At 44.8% G+C, this 19,199-nt stretch overlaps 1 protein-coding gene across 1 annotated transcript; it reads right to left on the reverse strand.

The window, feature by feature from the left end:
- Positions 1 to 1,232: 1,232 nt before the first annotated feature.
- On the reverse strand, positions 1,233 to 17,797 carry LOC132405973 (cytochrome b-c1 complex subunit 10). The gene is made up of 3 exons (XM_059991044.1): positions 17,640 to 17,797; positions 9,543 to 9,672; positions 1,233 to 1,492 (listed from the first exon to the last, which is right to left on the reverse strand). The coding sequence occupies exons 1-2, from the start codon at positions 17,687 to 17,689 to the stop codon at positions 9,555 to 9,557; spliced, it is 168 nt and encodes a 55-aa protein (XP_059847027.1). The 5' UTR covers positions 17,690 to 17,797; the 3' UTR covers positions 1,233 to 1,492; positions 9,543 to 9,554.
- Positions 17,798 to 19,199: the final 1,402 nt, after the last annotated feature.

Below are 19,199 nucleotides of genomic sequence, written 5' to 3' on the forward strand. Positions count from 1 at the left end.
AACTGCGCTGCTGTGTTTCATATATCAACAACTCTACATTAGAAGAATCCTGAGATGCCCTTTAAATCATCAACTTTTGTTGAGGAAAAATGCTGTCTACCTATCTCATCTATGCCACATAATCACTTACTTCTATCAGTTAGTAATTAGCCTCTTTTGCTCCAGGGAAAACCAATCCAACTGATCTGATCTCTCCTTGTAATTACGGTCCTCTATCCAGGCAATTCTCAATCCTCATTCTTGTAGTGCAGAAACCAGAACTGCACTGTACTCCAGGGGCAGTCTAACAGTTATGGTATGGTTTCATAGAGTTGTGTCATAACCTTGGGTGGCAGGGTGGAGATACATCTCTACCAAATGAGGTGTAAGGTGCTCCTTCCCTCTACTAGCCTGGCAAATGTGTTTCTGCTCTTTCCTGCAAAGTACCATGAATCATAGAAAAAAATTTAAAATACAGATTTTTCTTCTTTTAATAAGGTCAGTCTTTGGAGTGGTGGGGTAGAGATACGTCTCTATCAAAGGAGGTGTAAGGCGCTCTTTCCCTCCAAAAGCTCGCAGGTCACCTTTAGGCAAGGAGTAGCACTTGGTTAGCGGCCCTCCCTCCCCCCAGGTCAGGATCATGTGAAGCCATGGAAGCAGGTGGTGGATGGTTGTACGAGCAGCTTGTGCATATCACAAATCCTGGTTATGCGACCACTGATTTTGCTTACAGTTACTGTTCTATAGATTAGTTGAGTATGCCTGCAGGGAAAAGAATCTCAGGGTTGTATGCGGTGAGAGGGCGGAGATGGTGCTAAATGGCAACTCCTTTGCTTGCATCTTCAGAAACAGATCTATTTCCATCTTTAATAATTCTGTTTTTCCCTTTCAGGGTTCTCTTGAAGACCCTGACCTGGAGCTACACGCTAACTTTGGTTCTTTGCGGGAATGAGACCCGCTCTTGGGGTTTCACAACTGTCTGTTATTTGACATACCAAGGATGTGGCCAAAGATCTTAGCTCACCTTTGGAGGTCCAGAATCTCATGGCTCTGGAGATGGGTGGATCGAAAGTTGGTGTCCCGGCAGGAAATTGGTGTGTCATGGGAGTCAGAAGATCTCTGACTGTTTGCCCAGAGACCTGAAACTCAAGGTAGTATATTTACGTACTTTGATAATAAATCTAGATTGTATTCCAGCCCAGAATGATTCTATGTACATTCAGATCTCAGTTGAGATAAATGATCAACATGTATTTGTATATTACAGGTTTCCATATTTTATTTCAGAAGCTGAAGGAAACATTGAGGTAATTCAAACAATTCCCATGAGTCAGGGCAGATAATATTCCAGAGGATACAACCTGCTTCACGTTAATACAATCACCCCTCAAAAGGTGTTGACAACTGATTCCTGTCCAGCTTTAAATTTTCACAATAGAAATGTTCAGTCCACAAAATCCTTCACTGTCTCATGTTTGTCATTGATCACTTGGTCAGATTATTCCCTTAAATCCTAGGAAGAAAAGAGAAGACTGAATAAACCAAGGAATGTATTAAATATACACATAATAACACTAGTCTACAACAGCTCAATTCTTTTTGTTTTGTCAGCAAATATCTTGCATGACAGTTTGGTTACAGCTTTCACAAAGAAACTATCATTACCGAGGAGTCTACTACGTATTATACAGATTTACTGACCTAAGTGACACCCCATTGGTTCATTCACTAAACAATATGCAAGTTAAAAACATTAGATATGTTGGAACTATAATAAACCAAATCTGGAATATAACATTAATAATTTACTTATAGAGCATTTTGGTACATACTATGTAGTTCAAAGTGCTTTACAATGGGATAAAGTACAAACATGTAACTAAAAGACCAAAAGATATTAGTTAAAAGCAAGGTTAAGTAAGTTGGGTTTACCCGAGCTAGTGTTTAGAAGTGTCAACTGAATCTGTGTCCCTTACAGTTTTAGGTATTGAATTCCACAGTTTAGGAGCGTAGTTCAAAAAAGCTGACCTGCCAATTATCTTTTGAGGGAGATTGTTTAAATTTAAGAGATCAGCAGTAGACATGAGAGCTCGAGCAGGATAATAAAATGAAAACAATTCTATGATGTACTCCAGTCCCAGACTTAAAAGGCTTTAAAAACAAATATGCAGACATTAAAATCAACTCTAAAAGATACAGGAAGCCAATGCAGAGTAGCTAATAAAGGAGTGAGATGTTCCTTCATCTTGGTTTTGGTTAAAGTTTAGCAGCAGCATTCTGAATGAGTTGAAGTTTGTTAGCAGATTGCTTTGGAAGGCCAGCAAAAAGTGCATTATGGTAATAAATATAATGAAACACTTAAAATATGTAAGTGATCCGAATAGAGCCTGCAGGACAAGAACAAACAATGTAAATAGGCTACTTGCTGTTTATACAACCTCTACTGAGCATCTATCAAGTCAGGATTAATTACACGGACAATTCAAAAAATGGATCAACCACCTAGTTCTTTAAAACATTCCAAATTGAACAGTCAACAGATTCTGACCAAGATTAATCATGAAGTGATAGGTAATTAATGCAGAATTACTTTACAACTATGAACTAACACTTTGTAAAATAGGAGGGAGAGAGAGAAGCAGAGAGAGGGAAGCGGGAGATCCTAGTGACAGAGAAAGGAAAAACCCAACATACACTGCTTCTCTTCTATCAGCTAGCTAATTCAATTGAATGTCCATAGTTAACACATTCCATTCAAATTCTATTTAAATCAACCAATAAGATTACTCCCATTCAAGAAATGTGATATTGCAACTGTAACCAAGTTGATATTAAGGCAACTGAAACCACTAGAAAATACACTGAACAATTATGTGTATATAGGTAATTATATAAAAATACAAACAGGCATTGTAAAGTTAATCAACAAGAAAGTAGCAATTACACAGTCCAATCCAACAGCTGTAACAATTCTATTTTAAAATATTCTTCTCATCTTTAGCTCTCAATGGGCTTATTCTTCCCGATGTGACATACAAGATCGTCTGTACAGATGAAGGGTCACAGCCCAGAATATTGATTGTCCAGTTCTCTCCGCTGATGCTGCCTGGCCCGCTGAGTTCCTCCAGCATTTAGTGTGTTGCTGCACATTCCAACATCTGCAGTCTCTTGCATCTCCATTATTCTTCTGAGTTCCAAACTCTGCAACCAACTCCCAAACTGGTAGTTGTCGTGATTTCATTCTCATTTCTGGCAGCCATTTCTTCAAATATCCAATGCTGCTCTCTGGAATTTCATCTATTCATTTATCCATCCATCTATTTACGCATTTATCTACTTGCCTATCTATTTAGAAATACAGAGCAGAACAGTCTCTTCTGCCTTTCGAGCCACGCCACCAGCCACCCACTAATTTAACTCTAGCCTAATCACAGGACAACTTACAATAAGCAATTAACCTACCCTTGCTCTTGGCCTGTGGATGAAAACTGAAGCACCCAGAGGAAACCCACGTATTCCAAGGGGAGGACGTATAAACTCCTTACAGAGGATGCCGGTTTCTACTATCACCTAGGACATACCCTCTCCTCATTGCTGCCATCAGGGAGGAAGTACAAGAACCTGAAGACCTACACTCAATGTTTCAGGAATGGCTTTGTCCCCTCCACCATCAGATTTCTGAATGGACAATGAACCCATATACGCTACCTATTATATTTGCACTGCTTATTTAATAAAAATATATATCTTATTGTAAATTTTATTTCATTATGTGTAACCCTCAGGCTCAGCCAGCACATGTTCGTCTGGGGAAGACAACTTCTGGCCCAGCGAAACTGAGAAATCTCGTTTGTGTGGATGCTGTGTGATGTGTTGCCCGGTTACAAATCTGCACTGCAAAATATCTGACAGTACACCATATGCAATAGACTGATTGAACTTTATAAATCTTAATCTGAATATAGGGCAGGTAAAGAAAATAAAAAGGGCCCATTTTAAGAGAAAAGTCAAAAGTGTATGTTGGAGCTGACAAATATGGCCATTCATCAACCATCAACCTCCTCCGAGCATTAACGGCCTTTGGACCCTCGCTCCTGGTCCACTGTCTGGTGGTCTACCAGCTCTCTCCACACCCATCTTCCTTCTTCTCTCGGCAACAAAAGACCGCGAAAATCTCTCTTCCAGACCCACAAGAAAAATATTTCTCTCACTGGATAGCCCCCACATTCCAAAGCCCCATTATCTCCAGTCATAACCCAAACATTGCTGCTACAGAGAAACTATTACATTAGCAGTGAAACATTAGTGTGTTACATATGTATTGCACTGTACTGCTGCTGCAAAACAACAAATTTCACACAGCATGCCAGTGATATTAAACCTGATTTTGATTCCTTTCATATAATTTTCCATGATCACCTCTTTGACTAAATCTTTTATAATTCCTCTCAAAAGTTACTATTCATTTTGTTGCTAGAAATCTGCTCAAAAGGCAATACAAATTCAAGTCTGGCACTTAACACCCTTTTCTTTTAAAATAAACTTTCCACCACATTAGTCAAGGGGCTATTCTTCTAGTGCAAGGTTAAGGTTAAAGTTATTTACTAAAAAAAACAAGGACAAAGGGAAAAGTGTGAAATTACAAAAGAAAATGAAAAAAAAATTGACAGTGCTAAATTGGCTTTTAGTAGCAAAATTGTAAACGACATAAAGAAAGAAGTTTTCAATCTGTATAAAAAATGGAAGGATGACACAGGAGTAAACAGTCCACAGTGTAGGATTACTGATTCAGAATCACAACATCACCAGCACACGTTGAGAAATATGGCATTATGTGGCAGCAGTACATCGCAATACCTATGTAAACAAAAATTAATTGTGTTCTTTCCTGCTTCAGCTCAGGGTACAGCATCTGCAAACAAAGGAGACGACACACGTGTTCAAGGCCACAAGGAAAAACTTTATTAGAACAGCACAAATGAAATAGATGGAAAAACAAATCGCTACTGCGGTGAGTAGTAGCAGTACAGAAATCAAAATAATACTTATTGTCCTCTGAGCTAATGTGCAGAATGCTTCCACACAGCCTCATCTCTCTACATCTAACTCTAATTTGATATATTCAACTCTCTCAACGTACTGTTCCCCATCTCAGACTAGTCACTAGCCATGACCTAGTGGAGGATAAAATGTTCTTTTTATACCCATTAAAATCCCTTACACTGGTACTTGTCCATGCATTTGGTACCTGCACCTGCACAATGACCTTGCCTTTACCAGAAAAACATGTTTTTCACCATCTTTCATTGTTATGGCTAGACTTGTACTCCCGTAACATTCTCCGCTACTTAAAGCAACCCCACTCCAAGCTAACAGCACTTCGCCTTACAGACTTTCATTTATTTTAGCATATACCAAGGAGGAATAACATTTAACTTTTTCCTTACAACATAATAAAAATTGTAATTTACAGTAAGTATATATATTTAAAAAGTTATATCAAAGAAGTAGTGCAAGAAAAAAGTAGTAGTGAAGTAGTGTTCATGGGTTCAATATCCACTCAGAAATCAGATGTCAGAGGGGAAGATGCTTTTGCTGAATCATTGAATGCGTGTCTTCATTGTCCTGTACCTCCTCTCAGATGGCAGCAATGAGAAGAGGGCATATCCTGGATAATGTTAATGATGGATGCTGCCTTTTGAGGCATCATTCCTTGATGATCACCCCCAGGGGTGTGTCCTCTCTCCACTGCTGTTCTCCCTCTACACCAATGACTGCACCTCCTCCAACCCCTATGTGAAGCTTTTGAAGTTTGCAGACGACACCACCGTCATCGGACTCATCCAGAACAGTGATGAGTCTGCATATCGACAGCAGGTGGACCAACTGTCGCTCTGGTGCAGTCGGAACAATCTGGAGCTGAACATGCCACTTCTGCGGGCTGGAGGAGACCGTGTACCACATATACATGGAGTGTGTGAGGCTGCAGCCTCTTTTTGCATATTTGCGTGGGCTGCTTCTCGCCTTCTGGCTGCATTTTAGTCCCACCCTGTTTATATATGGTCATCCAGTAAGGAAGGGGGCATGGAGGGATGAGGATGTCCTAGTCAACTTGCTCCTGGGGCTGGCGAAATCCGCCATCCGTGGGTCTTGGAAACGGGTGGCGGGAGGATCTCCCCGGGCAGACTGCCTGGCAATGTTTAGGGGGTATGTTCGTGCCCGGGTAACTATTGAAAAAGAACACGCGCAGTCCACAGCGGCCTTGGAGGAGTTTCGAGACCGTTGGGCTCCGCGGGGTGTAAATGCCATCGTAGATAGAGATGGCAACATTCTGGTGTAATGTCTATTGTCTATTTGTAGTGCAGTAATTGCGTTTGCCACTGTTTTGTATATATTGTATAGCACTGATATTTGTAATAAAGGATTTTGTAAATAAAAAAAGAAAAGAAAGACAAAGGAAATGATAGTGGATTTCAGGAGACATCCCCCCGTTATGTCCCCTCTCACATTCCTCGGCAGCCCTGTGTCCACCGTGGAGAACTTCAGGTTCCTGGGAACCACCATCTCTCAGGATCTGAAGTGGGAGCAGAACATCAGCTCCATCCTGAAGAAGGCCCAGCTGCGGATGTACTTCCTGCGGCTCTTGAGGAAATATGGTCTGCCTCAGGAATTGCTGCTGCAGTTCTACACTGCAGTCATTGAGTCTGTCCTGTGCACCTCCAAAACTGTGTGGTTTGGAGCCGCCACCAAGCAGGTTAGAACCAGACTACAGCGCACAGTGAGGACTGCCGAGCGCATCATTGGAGCCTCCCTGCCCTCTATTGTGGACCTGTACTCTTCCAGGTTGAAGAAGAGGGCGGGGAACATCATAAAGGACTCCTTCCATCCTGCGCACGGACTGTTTGAACTGCTTCCGTCTGGTAGGCGCTTCAGATCCCTCCAGACTAAGACTAATAGGCACTGGAGAAGATTTTTCCCTACTGCGGTCACTTTGCTGAACAGTTAACTGCCGGTTAACTGTCGGCTAACTATTACTTGGATTGCACTACTTGTATGTATAATTTATATTTTCATTTATATTTATCATTATTATTGTTATGAGCAGAGAGACAACATCTGCCGTAAGTAAATTCCTTGTATGTGTACAGGTACTTGGCGATTAAAGTCTGATTCTGATGTCCTGGATGCCGAGGAGGCTATTGTTCATGACGGAGCTGACTGAGTTTACATCTGCAGCTTATTTCAATCCTGTGTAGTATTACGCCCCCACCACACATACCAGTCCTGTTGGTTTGATTCACAATCTATTATGTAGATTGCACTTGATATACTGAATTCGGGTCTGGGTCTCCCTGAATCTGAATCCCAGTCTGGGTCTCACTTCATGAGGAAGGAGAACCTTGTGATTGTGGACACTGCAGCAAAGCCTCCTGAGATTGATTCCAGTAAAGGGATTACTCCGAAGAGAAATAACGCAGTGTGGGCTAATTTTTTTTTAGTTTAGAATTGGAAGTGACCTCAATTGAAACACAAAACATTTTCAAGGGGCTTGACATTGTGGATGCAGGGCTGACAATTCTTCTGAGCCGGATGACTAGAACCAGGAATCAGTGTTTCAAGATAAGAGGCTGGTCTTGCTTGACTGACATAAGAAATTTCTTAACCCAGAGAGTAACCAATCTCTGAAATCTTTACCCAAGGTCAGTGTGCACACAGACAATCTGCATTAAACCTGTTTGGATTACGGAGTTTGCCCTTACAGTATTCACAAATCACTACCTAAATATTAGAGCTACACATAAAAAATGCTGGAGGAACTCAGGAGGTCAGGAGAGGAATAAAATGTTAACTTTTCTGGCAAACACTTTTCATCACTGGAACTAGAGCAGAAGAGAATGGGGAAGAAGCCAGAGTAAGAAGATGGGGGGAAGGGTGAAGATGAAGTAAGAAGCTAGGAGGTGATGTGAAAGAGGTAAAAGGCTGAAGAAGAAGAAATCTGTTAGGAGAGAAGATTGGAGCAAAGGAAAAAGGGAAGGAGGAGGGGCTTCAGGGGGAGGTGACAGGCAGGTGAGGAGAAGAGGAAAGAGAAAAAAAAACACCAGAGGTTGGAGTTTATTCATGCCATGAGATTGGAGGCTACCTAGGACGGAATACGAAGAGTTGCTCCTCCAACCTGACAGCGGCCTCACTGGCAGAAGAGGAGGCCAAGGACCTGCATGTCAGAAGGGGATGGAGATCAGAATTGAAATGGTTGGTTGAATGTGGAGTAACTGCCTGAAACCCTGCCTCTGCTTTTATTTCTCATCAGGCAATTAATGAAGAGGCCCCTAAACTCTGGGAAAGCAATCAAAGGTTTAGAAAATCCAGGAAAAAAAGTTTCAATAACAAAGTAGTTATGTATTTGTTTGAAACAAGCAAATTAATCCACAAAGAATTTTTTTTTTTCCTTTCTGGTACACTACTACAAAAGTTAATACCACCATGGATGATCCCAAGCTTAGATGCAAAAGGAGGAGGGTGGCAACTCAATCCCGTAAAAAACCCAGTGCTGCAGAAACACCAAGAGAAGCTTCAAAGACCTCATCCCTGGGAGAGGACTCTGGAGAACTGCAGTCAACTGCCTATTAAGGGTCATATACCACTGACTGACTGTGGTCAGTCAGTATTACAGCAAAGATTAAAGATAAAGATTAGCTTTATTTGTCACATGCATTTTGAAACATACAGTAAAATGCATCATTTATGTCAATGACCAACACAGTTGAATACGTGCAGCCTGCAATTGTTACCATGCTTCCGACACCAACATCGCACGCTCATAACTTACTAACCCTAACCCCTATACCTTTGGAATGTTGGAGGAAACCGGAGCAACTGGAGAACTTGATCATGGGAGAACATATAAACGCCATACAGACAGCAGTGGGGAATGAACTTCTATCGCTGAAAATTCTGCTATAAAAATCTACACTAACTGATACAATATTGTGCCACTGAACATGAATATTTGAAGTAGGAAGCAACTCCAAATTGTTTTGTTTGTGACACAGTATAGGAAATGAAAAATAATATGTGGCTTTCAGGTCGCTAAAACAAACTTTTCAAGTTATTTCGAATGACTAAACACGATCATAATTCTGCCATGGCCATTCCCAAACTTGGCTGTGAAAGCAGGAGATTTGAGCATGGGACCAGAATGCCTGTTCCAATAAAACAGAGAACTAAGCAGACACTAACAGAAGCTCCTAAAACCTCACCCTCAGAGAAGAAGGATCTTCAAAGATGAGCTACACCTGGGGATAACTTGAAGGACTGGCCCAGGACTGAGGACTTTGGTGAGCTGCTGTCAACAGCCTATGCCCTCGTAGGGGTAATGGGCGAAAGAGGAAAGAACAGTCACAACACAGATTGGTCGCCAATAATAGAAGAATTTCATTCACTTTAATGAACCAACTTACTTATTTTAGTTAAAACTAATATAATCAGGTAAATTTTCACTGAATTTATACAAAATGACTTTTCACACTAACTACAAATTTTTGAAAAATGTAACAACAGCTTACCGTTAATAATCTTCAATCACTCTTGAATTTTCCTTTTATGTATGGGATACGGCTAACTATAACTTTCCAATCTGTAGCATAGACCAGCAATACACCAGCCACAGCTCCCCATGTAGAGATAGTTGGAATCCTATAAAATCACAATTATATTAAATATGAAATCTTGTTTATTGTGTGGTACGGAGGCAGCAAGGCATCAGATAACTAGACCTTATATTGTAAATACCACCAAGAGAATGATGACGATCTTCTTTCACCCTATTTGAGACATTTACTGGGAGTACTGTAGACAAGGAGCTCAAAGCATTGTTGGATCTCTACTACATTCCACAATCTCTGACTCACTGTCAACAGAAAGGAGATACAGGAGCTTCAGGACTAGGACTGCTAGACTGGAAACAGGTCTTTGCCTCAGGCTGTGAGACTAATGAATACTGGTGGTAGATTGGGGACCACTTTACCTAGAACTTTCACTCCATCTATAAAAGGGAGGATTCCTTGGTGCTCTCCATCTTTATTCTGACCTTTCGGTCCACGGTTGCCTCTATTGCCACAATGAGGAGGAGCAATGCTTTATTTTCCATCTGCATAGCCTCCAACCTGAACATCAATTTCTTCAATTTCCAGTAATTTCTTCCCCTTCTTTCCTTATCCACCCCCCCATTCTGGCTCCCCTCTTATACTTTCTCTTCTCCTCATCTGCCTATCATCTCCCTCTGGTGGCCGCCCTTCATTTTCTCTCATGGTCCACTGTCCCCTCCTAAGATTCTTTCTTCTTCAACCTTTTAGCTTTTCCATCTATCACCTCCCAGCTACTCACTTTATTCTACTTTCCCCCTCACCAGCCTTCATCTATCAACTGCCAGCTTATTCTGGCTTTTGCCCCCTTCCTTTCCAGTCTCAATAAAGGGTCTTGGTGCAAAACATCATCCCTTTGTTCCTCTCTATAGGTGCTGCCTGACCTGCTGAGTTCCTCCAGCACTTTGTGCTCGTTCAACTGATGGGCTGCTCTTTTGGGACCTAGTTTGGAGCCAACAGATTGAATGGCCTCCTTCTGTTTCATAATGGAGTAATGATGTAATGGGAGATTATCTAGATCATAGGTGTCAAACTCAAGGCTTGCGGGCCATATCCAGCCCGGCGTACAATTATATCCGGCCCGCGAGATCATTTTAGATAGATCTATTATTTTAATTATTAATGGCCTGGCGATATGAAGCCTATGATTGTAAATTAATACCAATCATAAAAATAATGCTTGCTCAGCAGTCTTCTTCATAAGAAATGGAATTTGTGGTGAAACACTTTGTAGTTATAGCAGAGACTGAGACATATGAGAACAGGCTGAAAAAACGAAGGCAATGAAAGCTGCATTCGCACGCGCCCAATTGATCCGGCCCGCATGAAGCTGCATTTTGCCCAATCCGGCCTGTGACCTAAAATGAGTTTGACACCCCTGATCTAGATAATTAGCAAGTGGAACATTAGTAACTTTCATTAATTTTATTGACTAAAACTTTCCAACCAGAAGCTTCAGCTAGTCATCAAAAACCTAAAGGTCACATTGGTACCTGATGAATCATCGTTCTGGGGTTGAATGGTCATTTAATGGGATTGTGGCGACCCACTTTTTGCGCAGGCGAACCGGCTCACAAATAGCCAGCGCGCGAGGGGAGACTTTGGTAATGTACCTCTGATGTCATTTCCGCCAGGAGAGGGCGGGTGCTAGGGATTAAATGCCAGCGCCACGAAGTTTGAATAAACTAGTCTCCAAACGACTTACCGACTGCGTGTCGTTATTTCATTGCCTTTGCTTAGGACTGTGTCAATGATTTCACTGGAATGGAATCCTTGTCATTATAAGAGTCAAGTAAAACAGAGACTGGAAGCGTTCCACCAGTCCGTTCGACTGTGGGTGGTAGGCATTCATATGGATATCGTGGGCCCCCTACCAGTGTCCCGAGGAGCGTGGTACCTCCTAACTACGGTAGACTGGTTCACGAGGTGGCCAGAGGCGGTCCCGCTCACTGAGCGCAACCTGGGTAGCACGCTTCGGGGTACCAGCCCACATTAGCTCCGACAGAGGCGCCCAGTTCACCTCCAGCCTGTAGTCGGCTGTGGCCAGCCTTTTGGGAACGCAGCTACACCACACTGTCACATGGCCCGCCTGAGAGGATCTAACTGGGTGGACAAGCTTCCCTGGGTCCTGCTTGGAATTCGTGCAGCGCCCAAAGAAGATGTGCACACCTCGTTGGCCGCAGCAGTCCTGGACAGGCTACACGAAAGGCTCGGCAACCTGGCCCCCGTACCAACTTCACAGCACGGACGGACCCCGACCCATTTACCCAAAGACCTGCAGAACTGTAAGTTTGTGTTTGTACGAAGGGGCGGACACTGGACACCGCTACAGCGGTTGTACGAGGGGCCATTCAAGGTGATCAACAACAAAGGATCCACGTACATTCTGGACGTTGGGGGGGGGGGGGGGAGAGAGGAGGTTTTCACGGTGGACCGACTCAAACCAGCCCATGTGGACTTGGCGCAGCCGGTCGAGGTTCAGGCACCGCGGCGCAGAGGCAGACCTCCAAAGTATCTGTTAAAAAGCTGTAGGGATGTGATTCAAATGGAAGCTTTAGCTTTTTTTTGGAAGATATAAGGGAAGTTTAAAAATACCTTTTGAGGAGAGGTTGAGTGAGCTAGGACTTTTCTCTTTGGAGTGAAGAAAGATGAAAGTTGAAGATAGAGGTGTATGATATAATGAAAGGCGTAGAGCAGGCAGCCAGCTCCTTTTTTCACAGGACAGTAATAGCAGAGGCATTTTAGGATGAGTGGAGTTAAGTTAATGGGAGATGTCAGAGGTAGTTTTTATTCTTACACGTAACACTTAACCAACAGGCTGGTATATGTCTAGGGGAAAAGGAGATCCAGCCACACACCAATCCCACCTCCCGTACACGCAGGTGCTGTGAGAATCAAGTTTATGCCTCGCGCCCGCACACAATATCAAATTCACACCAGATACCGTTATGAAATACACTTTAAAGAGTTTACTAAAACTAAAGGAGTACTAGGCAGTACAATATATATGAAAGAAAAGTAAAAGCAAAAGGTGCCAACTTATCAAAGTTCAGTCAGTTTAGTGCACATCGTTGGAGCTCAACCATAGAACCATTCCACCCCTTGTCGCTTGCCTCCGACCTCCACGTCTTCGCACCCGGGACCCCCCCCCCCCCCCCCCGGTGGTCAACCAAGCAGTGCAGCGCAAATCCACCTTCCTCGGCGTCTTTCTCCCGACTCTCTCAAAAACCCGCGAAACCCCCCCTACCAAGTTCCCAGCCTCACAAGACAAAATAACATTCCCCATTGGTTAACAAATGGATACAATCCCCATATCAGCAAATCTAAAGCTAAACAACTGTGAGAGAAACACTTATCAGACAAAGAAGCATTCCTACTCTTAACAAACTAAAGAAGCCATTTTGAGTCACATACACAAGACATTGTACATACACAAACAGTATAAGCCTTGGATCACCTGGCTAATGGTAATACATATATCAGGCTACTGTTTATTGACTACAGCTCAGTGGTCAACAAAATCATACCCTCACTTCTAATCAACAAGATCTATTACCTGGCCCCTGTGTCCCCGCAATTGGATCCTTAAGTTCTTCACTAGACCACAGTCTGTGCAGATCAGAAATAACAACTCCTCCTTGCTGACGATCAAAACTGGCGCATCTCAGGGATGTGGGTTTAGCCCACTGCTCTACACCTATGATTGTGTGACTAGGCACAGCTCAAACAACATCTATAAATTAGCTTATCACACAACTATTATTGGTACACTTTCAGATGGTGAAGAGGTGTACAGGAGTGAAATAGATCAACTGGTTCTGTGGTGTCACTGCAACAACCTAGCACTCAATGTCAGTAAAACCAAGAATTTCAAATACTGGACTAGGAAAGGGAACACATACTAATCCTTATCAAGGGATTAGGAATGAAAAGGGTGACCAGTTTCAAGTTCCTGGGTGTCACAACATCACTAAAGATATATCCTGGGTCCAACATATTGACGCATTTACAAAGAAGATTTGCTAGTGGCTGGCTATACTTCATGCAGAGTTTGAGAACTCGTATGTCATCAAAGACACTCATAAATTTCTACAGATGCGCTGTGGAGAACTAGCCTTCCCAGCATCCAGGACACCTTCAAAAGGCAATGCCTCAAGAAGGCAGCATCCACCGTGATGGATCCCCAGCACCCAAAGCATGCTGTCTTCCTCTCTGCCACCATCAGGAGGAGGCACAGGAGCCCGAAGACACACACTCAGTGTTTCAGGAACAGCTTCTACCCCTCTGCCATCAGGAGGAGGCACAGGAGCCCGAAGACACACACGCCCGAAGACACACACTCAATGTTTCAGGAAAAGCTCCTTCCCCTCTGCCACCATCAGGAGGAGGCACAGGAGCCCAAAGTCACACATTCAATGTTTCAGGAAGTTTCTTCCCCAATGCCATCAGATTACTGAGTAGACAAATGAATTCATTAATACTACCTCAGTATTATCTTCCCCTTCTCTTCCTGCACTAAAATAATTTAATTGTTTTTTGATATATACTTTTTATTGTAATTTAAAGTTATTATTTTGTATTGTAATGTACTGAAGCTATAAAACAGCAAATTTCACAACATATGCTAGTAATTTTAAACCTAATTCTGATTCTGATAATAAGTGCCTGTAATATGGATGAAAGTAAAATAGAGGGTCACGTGTTTCAGAGGAGAGGAAGCTTAGATTGATAGTAGAGTAGGTTAAAAGGTTGCACAATACTATGGACAGAAGGGCCAGTGTTTTACTTGACTGTTATAATGACAAGGATTCCATTCCAGTGAAATCATTGACACATCCTAAGCAAAGGCAATGAAAACATGCTACTTGCCAGAGACCATCGTTAGACTTTCCTACCTTTCACATGGCTCACTGTATCCCACCCTCCTCCATTTTATTTCTTACACTATCCAGCTGAGTGGGAACCACACTTGCCTATCCAGAGAACGTCTTGTATTGAATTCTTTTCCCGCTCCCACTATTTTAAAAAATTTAATGAGGAAGTTTCTTCTCCCTCATTAAGAACATAAGACATCGGAGCACAATTAGGCCATTCAGCACATCAAGCCTGCTCCACCATTCTATCAGGGTTGATTTATTATCACCTTCAACCCCATTCTCCTGTCTGCTCCCTGTAACTTTTGACATCCTAACTAATCAAGAACTTATCAATCTTCGCTTTAAATATACCCAATGACCTGGCCTCCACTGGTATCTGTGGCAATGAATTCCACGGATTCATAGTCCTCTGGCTAAAGGAATTCTCATCTCTGTTCTAAACGGACGTCTTTCTACTCTGAGGCTGTGCCCTCTGCTCCGAGACTTCCCCATTATAGTAAGTACCCTCTCCACATCCACTATCTAAGCCGCCTTTCAATATTCAATATGTTTCACTTACTAGGCTCAAGAAGCCACTTCTTGCCAAGGATACATTCTCCTATTTTTGATCTACCCAATGGCTGTTAGCAGCAGCATCCAAAAACATATCGGGTGTCAGGTTTATTGGTGACTCGGTCCTCTGCATCAAATCTCTGCTTGATTTCTGCCTATTCTAGGTGGGTGAGCTGATACAATTCTAATGATCTGGAGCCAAACTGTATTCCAAGTGGTTTGTAACTTAGCACGGATAGGCTCAGTAAATGCAGGTGTACAATATATAGATTTGACAATGGGATTTATCAAGAAAACAGCTGCCAAACAGAACATACAGTTCTTTGAATTAAATGTAGCAGCAACATCAGGCATGTCAGTAAAACGGTTTTAAAGACTGAATGTTTTAACTTGGGCAATAAGCTGCCACCTGGTGGTTAAAGTACAAATCTGATGATTTTCAATAAGGAAACAGAGTTTTATTTGCTAATCTATAAATTAATATGACTATCACCTCCGTTTATATGACCTACTTAACATATCAAAATGCCCAAAGAGGCATTGTAGGAACATTAGTGGAGAAACACTGTCATTGAGCCTTGCAAGATGACCAAGATCAGAGCTTCTGAAAGTAGGCAGACTGGGAAACAACAGCTCCATCATGACAACTGAACATGTGCCTTCCAGAATTAAAAGTGTGAGGTTATCTTAGAGTCACTTGGTTTGATGAGATACCTCAGACTATGTCTCTTTTCACCTCTCTGGCACTAATATTTTATTTATTGGTGTGTAAGTAACCTGCCATCAAGGACATATATACAGAAAAGTAGCAGAAAAAGGCCAGTGACATCTTGAAGCGAGAGTGCGGCGGGGGGGGGGGGTGAGAGGGGAGGGAGGGAGATATGGAGAGGGGGAGAGGGAGGGGAGGGGAGAGAGGGAGGGAAGGGGGAAGAGAGAGGGAAGGGGAAGAGAGAGGGAAGGGGGAAGAGAGAGGGAAGGGGGAAGAGGGAGGGAAGGGGGAAGAGGGAGGGAAGAGGAAGAGGGAGGGAAGGGGGAAGAGGGAGGGAAGGGGGAAGAGGGAGGGAAGGGGGAAGAGAGGGAAGGGGGAAGAGAGAGGGAGGGAAGGGGAAGAGAGAGGGAGGGAAGGGGGAAGAGAGAGGGAGAGAAGGGGGAAGAGAGAGGGAGGGAAGGGGGAAGAGAGAGGGAGGGAAGGGGGAAGAGGGAGGGAGGGAAGGGGGAAGAGGGAGGAAGAGGGAAGAGGGAGGAAGAGGGAGGGAGGGAGGGAAGAGGAAGAGGGAGGGAGGGAAGAGGAAGAGGGAGGGAGGGAAGAGGAAGAGGGAGGGAGGGAAGGGGAAGAGGGAGAGAGGGAGGGGGGAAGAGGGGAGGGAGGAGGGAGGGGAAGAGGGGAGGGAGGGGAAGAGGGGAGGGAGGAGGGAGGGGAAGAGGGGAGGGAGGAGGGAGGGGAAGAGGGGAGGGAGGGAGGGGAAGAGGGGAGGGGTAAGAGGGAAGGAGGAGGGGTAAGAGGGAAGGAGGAGGGGTAAGAGGGGAGAGGGAGGGGTAAGAGAGGGAGAGGGAGGGGTAAGAGGGAAGGAGAGGGAGGGGTAAGAGGGGAGGAGAGGGAGGGGGAAGAAGGAGGAAGAGGGAGGGGAAGAGGGGGGTGAGGAAGAGGGGGAGAGGGAGGGGGAGAGGGAGGGAGAGGGAGGGGGAGAGGGAGGGAGAGGGAGGGGGAGAGGGAGGGAGAGGGAGGGAGAGGGAGGGAGAGGGAGGGAGGGGGAGAGGGAGGGAGAGGGAGGGAGGGGGAGAGGGAGGGAGAGGGAGGGGGAGGGAGGGGGAAAGAGAGAGGGGGAAAGAGAGAGGGGGGAAAGAGAGAGGGGAGGGGGAAAGAGAGGGGAGGGGGAAAGAGGGGGAGGGGGAAAGAGGGGGAGGGGGAAAGAGAGGGGGAGGGGGAAAGAGAGGGGGAGGGGGAAAGAGAGGGGGAGGGGGAATAGGGAGGGAGGGGGAATAGGGAGGGGAGGGGGAAAGAGAGGGGGAGGGGGAAAGAGAGGGGGAGGGGGAATAGGGAGGGGAGGGGGAATAGGGAGGGGAGGGGGAATAGGGAGGGGAGGGGGAATAGGGAGGGGAGGGGGAATAGGGAGGGGAGGGGAAGAGAGGTGGGGAAGAGGGGAGGGGGAAGAGAGGTAGGGGAGGGGGAAGAGAGGTAGGGGAGGGGGAAGAGAGGTAGGGGAGGGGGAAGAGGTAGGGGAGGGGGAAGAGGAAGAGAGAGGGGGAGGGAGAGCGGGACGAGGAAGAAATACATTGCGGGGCCGGGGAAAGGGCCACGTTGCCGGAGGACGTTGAGGACACTCTGACTTCCCTGTGGCTAGACACTGACCTCTAACAGGTCGGAGCCCTACCACACGACCTTCACCTGCAATCACATTTTCGTCCGTGAATCCTGGCTCAGCAATAGCCTCAGCTCCCCGCGGAGAGAGGTGGTGATGACGGGAAAAGGCTCCAGTCTACGACCAGCTCGAGGCCCGAGGCCCGAGGCCCAAAAGCCCCACCCCCCGGGTCACCTCCATTTCACCCTCTCCCCCCACACACCGCTCCCCGGCCGCCCGCACTCCCTCACCAGTTCTTCAGCAACTGCCCGTATCTGGGCGCAAGAATTCGCTCCAACATCCCGGCGGCCGTTCGTCCCCTCCTGATCGACTGACTGCCCGCCCACAAGATGGCCGCAGGACCCCGCCTCAGCGACTGCCCAGGCAGCGCCTGCGGGAAAATAAGGTCTCGTCTCCACCAAACCCGCCCCAATTTCCCGAAACATTGGCACAGTGTTATGTTTTCTTTTGTTCTGAAATTAAATATTTTGCATTTTAAGGTATAAGCCGCCGTGTTGCCGTCTCTATCGCGCGATCGATGTGCTGCCCCCTGTGGTGGGAGTTGGAACTGGTATTATTATTGTCCATGTACCAGAACAATGATGAACGAAAGTTGTCTCGCATTCTGCTCGTTCGGATCAGATCAGATCAGATCTTTGCACAGTGCATTGACGCAGCACAAGGTACAAAACTTGCATCACACGAATCTTTATTTGTTCCATTTCCCCAGAATCTTTGGATTGGAAAAAAAGCTGCAGAAAGTTGCAAACACAGCCGGCTCCATCATGGGCACTAACCTCCACAGCTGAGGACGTTTTCAAAGGGTGATATCTCAATGGCAGCATCCATCATTAAGGACCCTGTCACCCTCTGCTCATTCCTATCATCAGGGAAGTACAGGAGCCTGAAGACACACACTGAAAGTTTTATGAACATACCTCTTCCCCTTCACCATCGGGTTTCGGGACAGACAATGGACACTACCTCACTATTTTGCTCTATTTTTGCACTATCTTATTGTAACTTATAGTAATTCTTTTATGTTTTCCCACTGTACTGCTGTCACAGAACAACAAATTCACACATCAGCGATAATAAACCTAATTCTGATTCTTTCACAAACAAGAGGAATCTGCAAATGCTGGAGGAACTCAGCTAGCTAGGCAGCTGATGCACCATCAATAACTCTCGGAGATGGGAAGTGAACAAGAGGCTTTTATTAGCAGCAAAAAGGGAGCACGACATCTCGGAGACTGAGGGAGGAGCAGTGCCCCAATCGCCTTGATACAGAGGTCAGTGGGAGGAGCCAGCAGAGGGGCGTGTCCAGACAGGTATACATAGTTTACCACAGCAGCATCTATGGAAAACCCTTCACCTGGACCGGAAAGAAGACATTGAGCTCATCTGGAAGTGAAGCCCAATTGTCTCCCATGTCGCTTGATTTAACTTTATAAGAGGTGATAGTATTCAAGCCCTGCCACAAATGTCAAGCATCCTTTGTTGATTCAAGTTTAGTCCAAAATTGCCACTTCCCCTGTAGGATGGTTTCCCAGAGATCATACTTGGACCAGTTGAAACTTTCTTGGTCATCAGACTTGAATCCATTGATCTGGCTCTCAGCAGATGGTGTATCTCATGGTTCATCCAAGGCTTCTAGTTGGGGGAGACTTTGAATATTTTTTTGGGAACCCACTAGCCAACCATAGTGTATTCATTCAGATCCCCAGATCAATCCCTGAACACTGTCCAGTCCACCAACTTGAAGCAATTCATAGAGACTCCTCGGCTTCTCGCAATCACCTCTCTGTTGT

This window comes from Hypanus sabinus, chromosome 16 (genome assembly GCF_030144855.1).
Source record: "Hypanus sabinus isolate sHypSab1 chromosome 16, sHypSab1.hap1, whole genome shotgun sequence".
Lineage (NCBI taxonomy): Eukaryota > Metazoa > Chordata > Chondrichthyes > Myliobatiformes > Dasyatidae > Hypanus > Hypanus sabinus.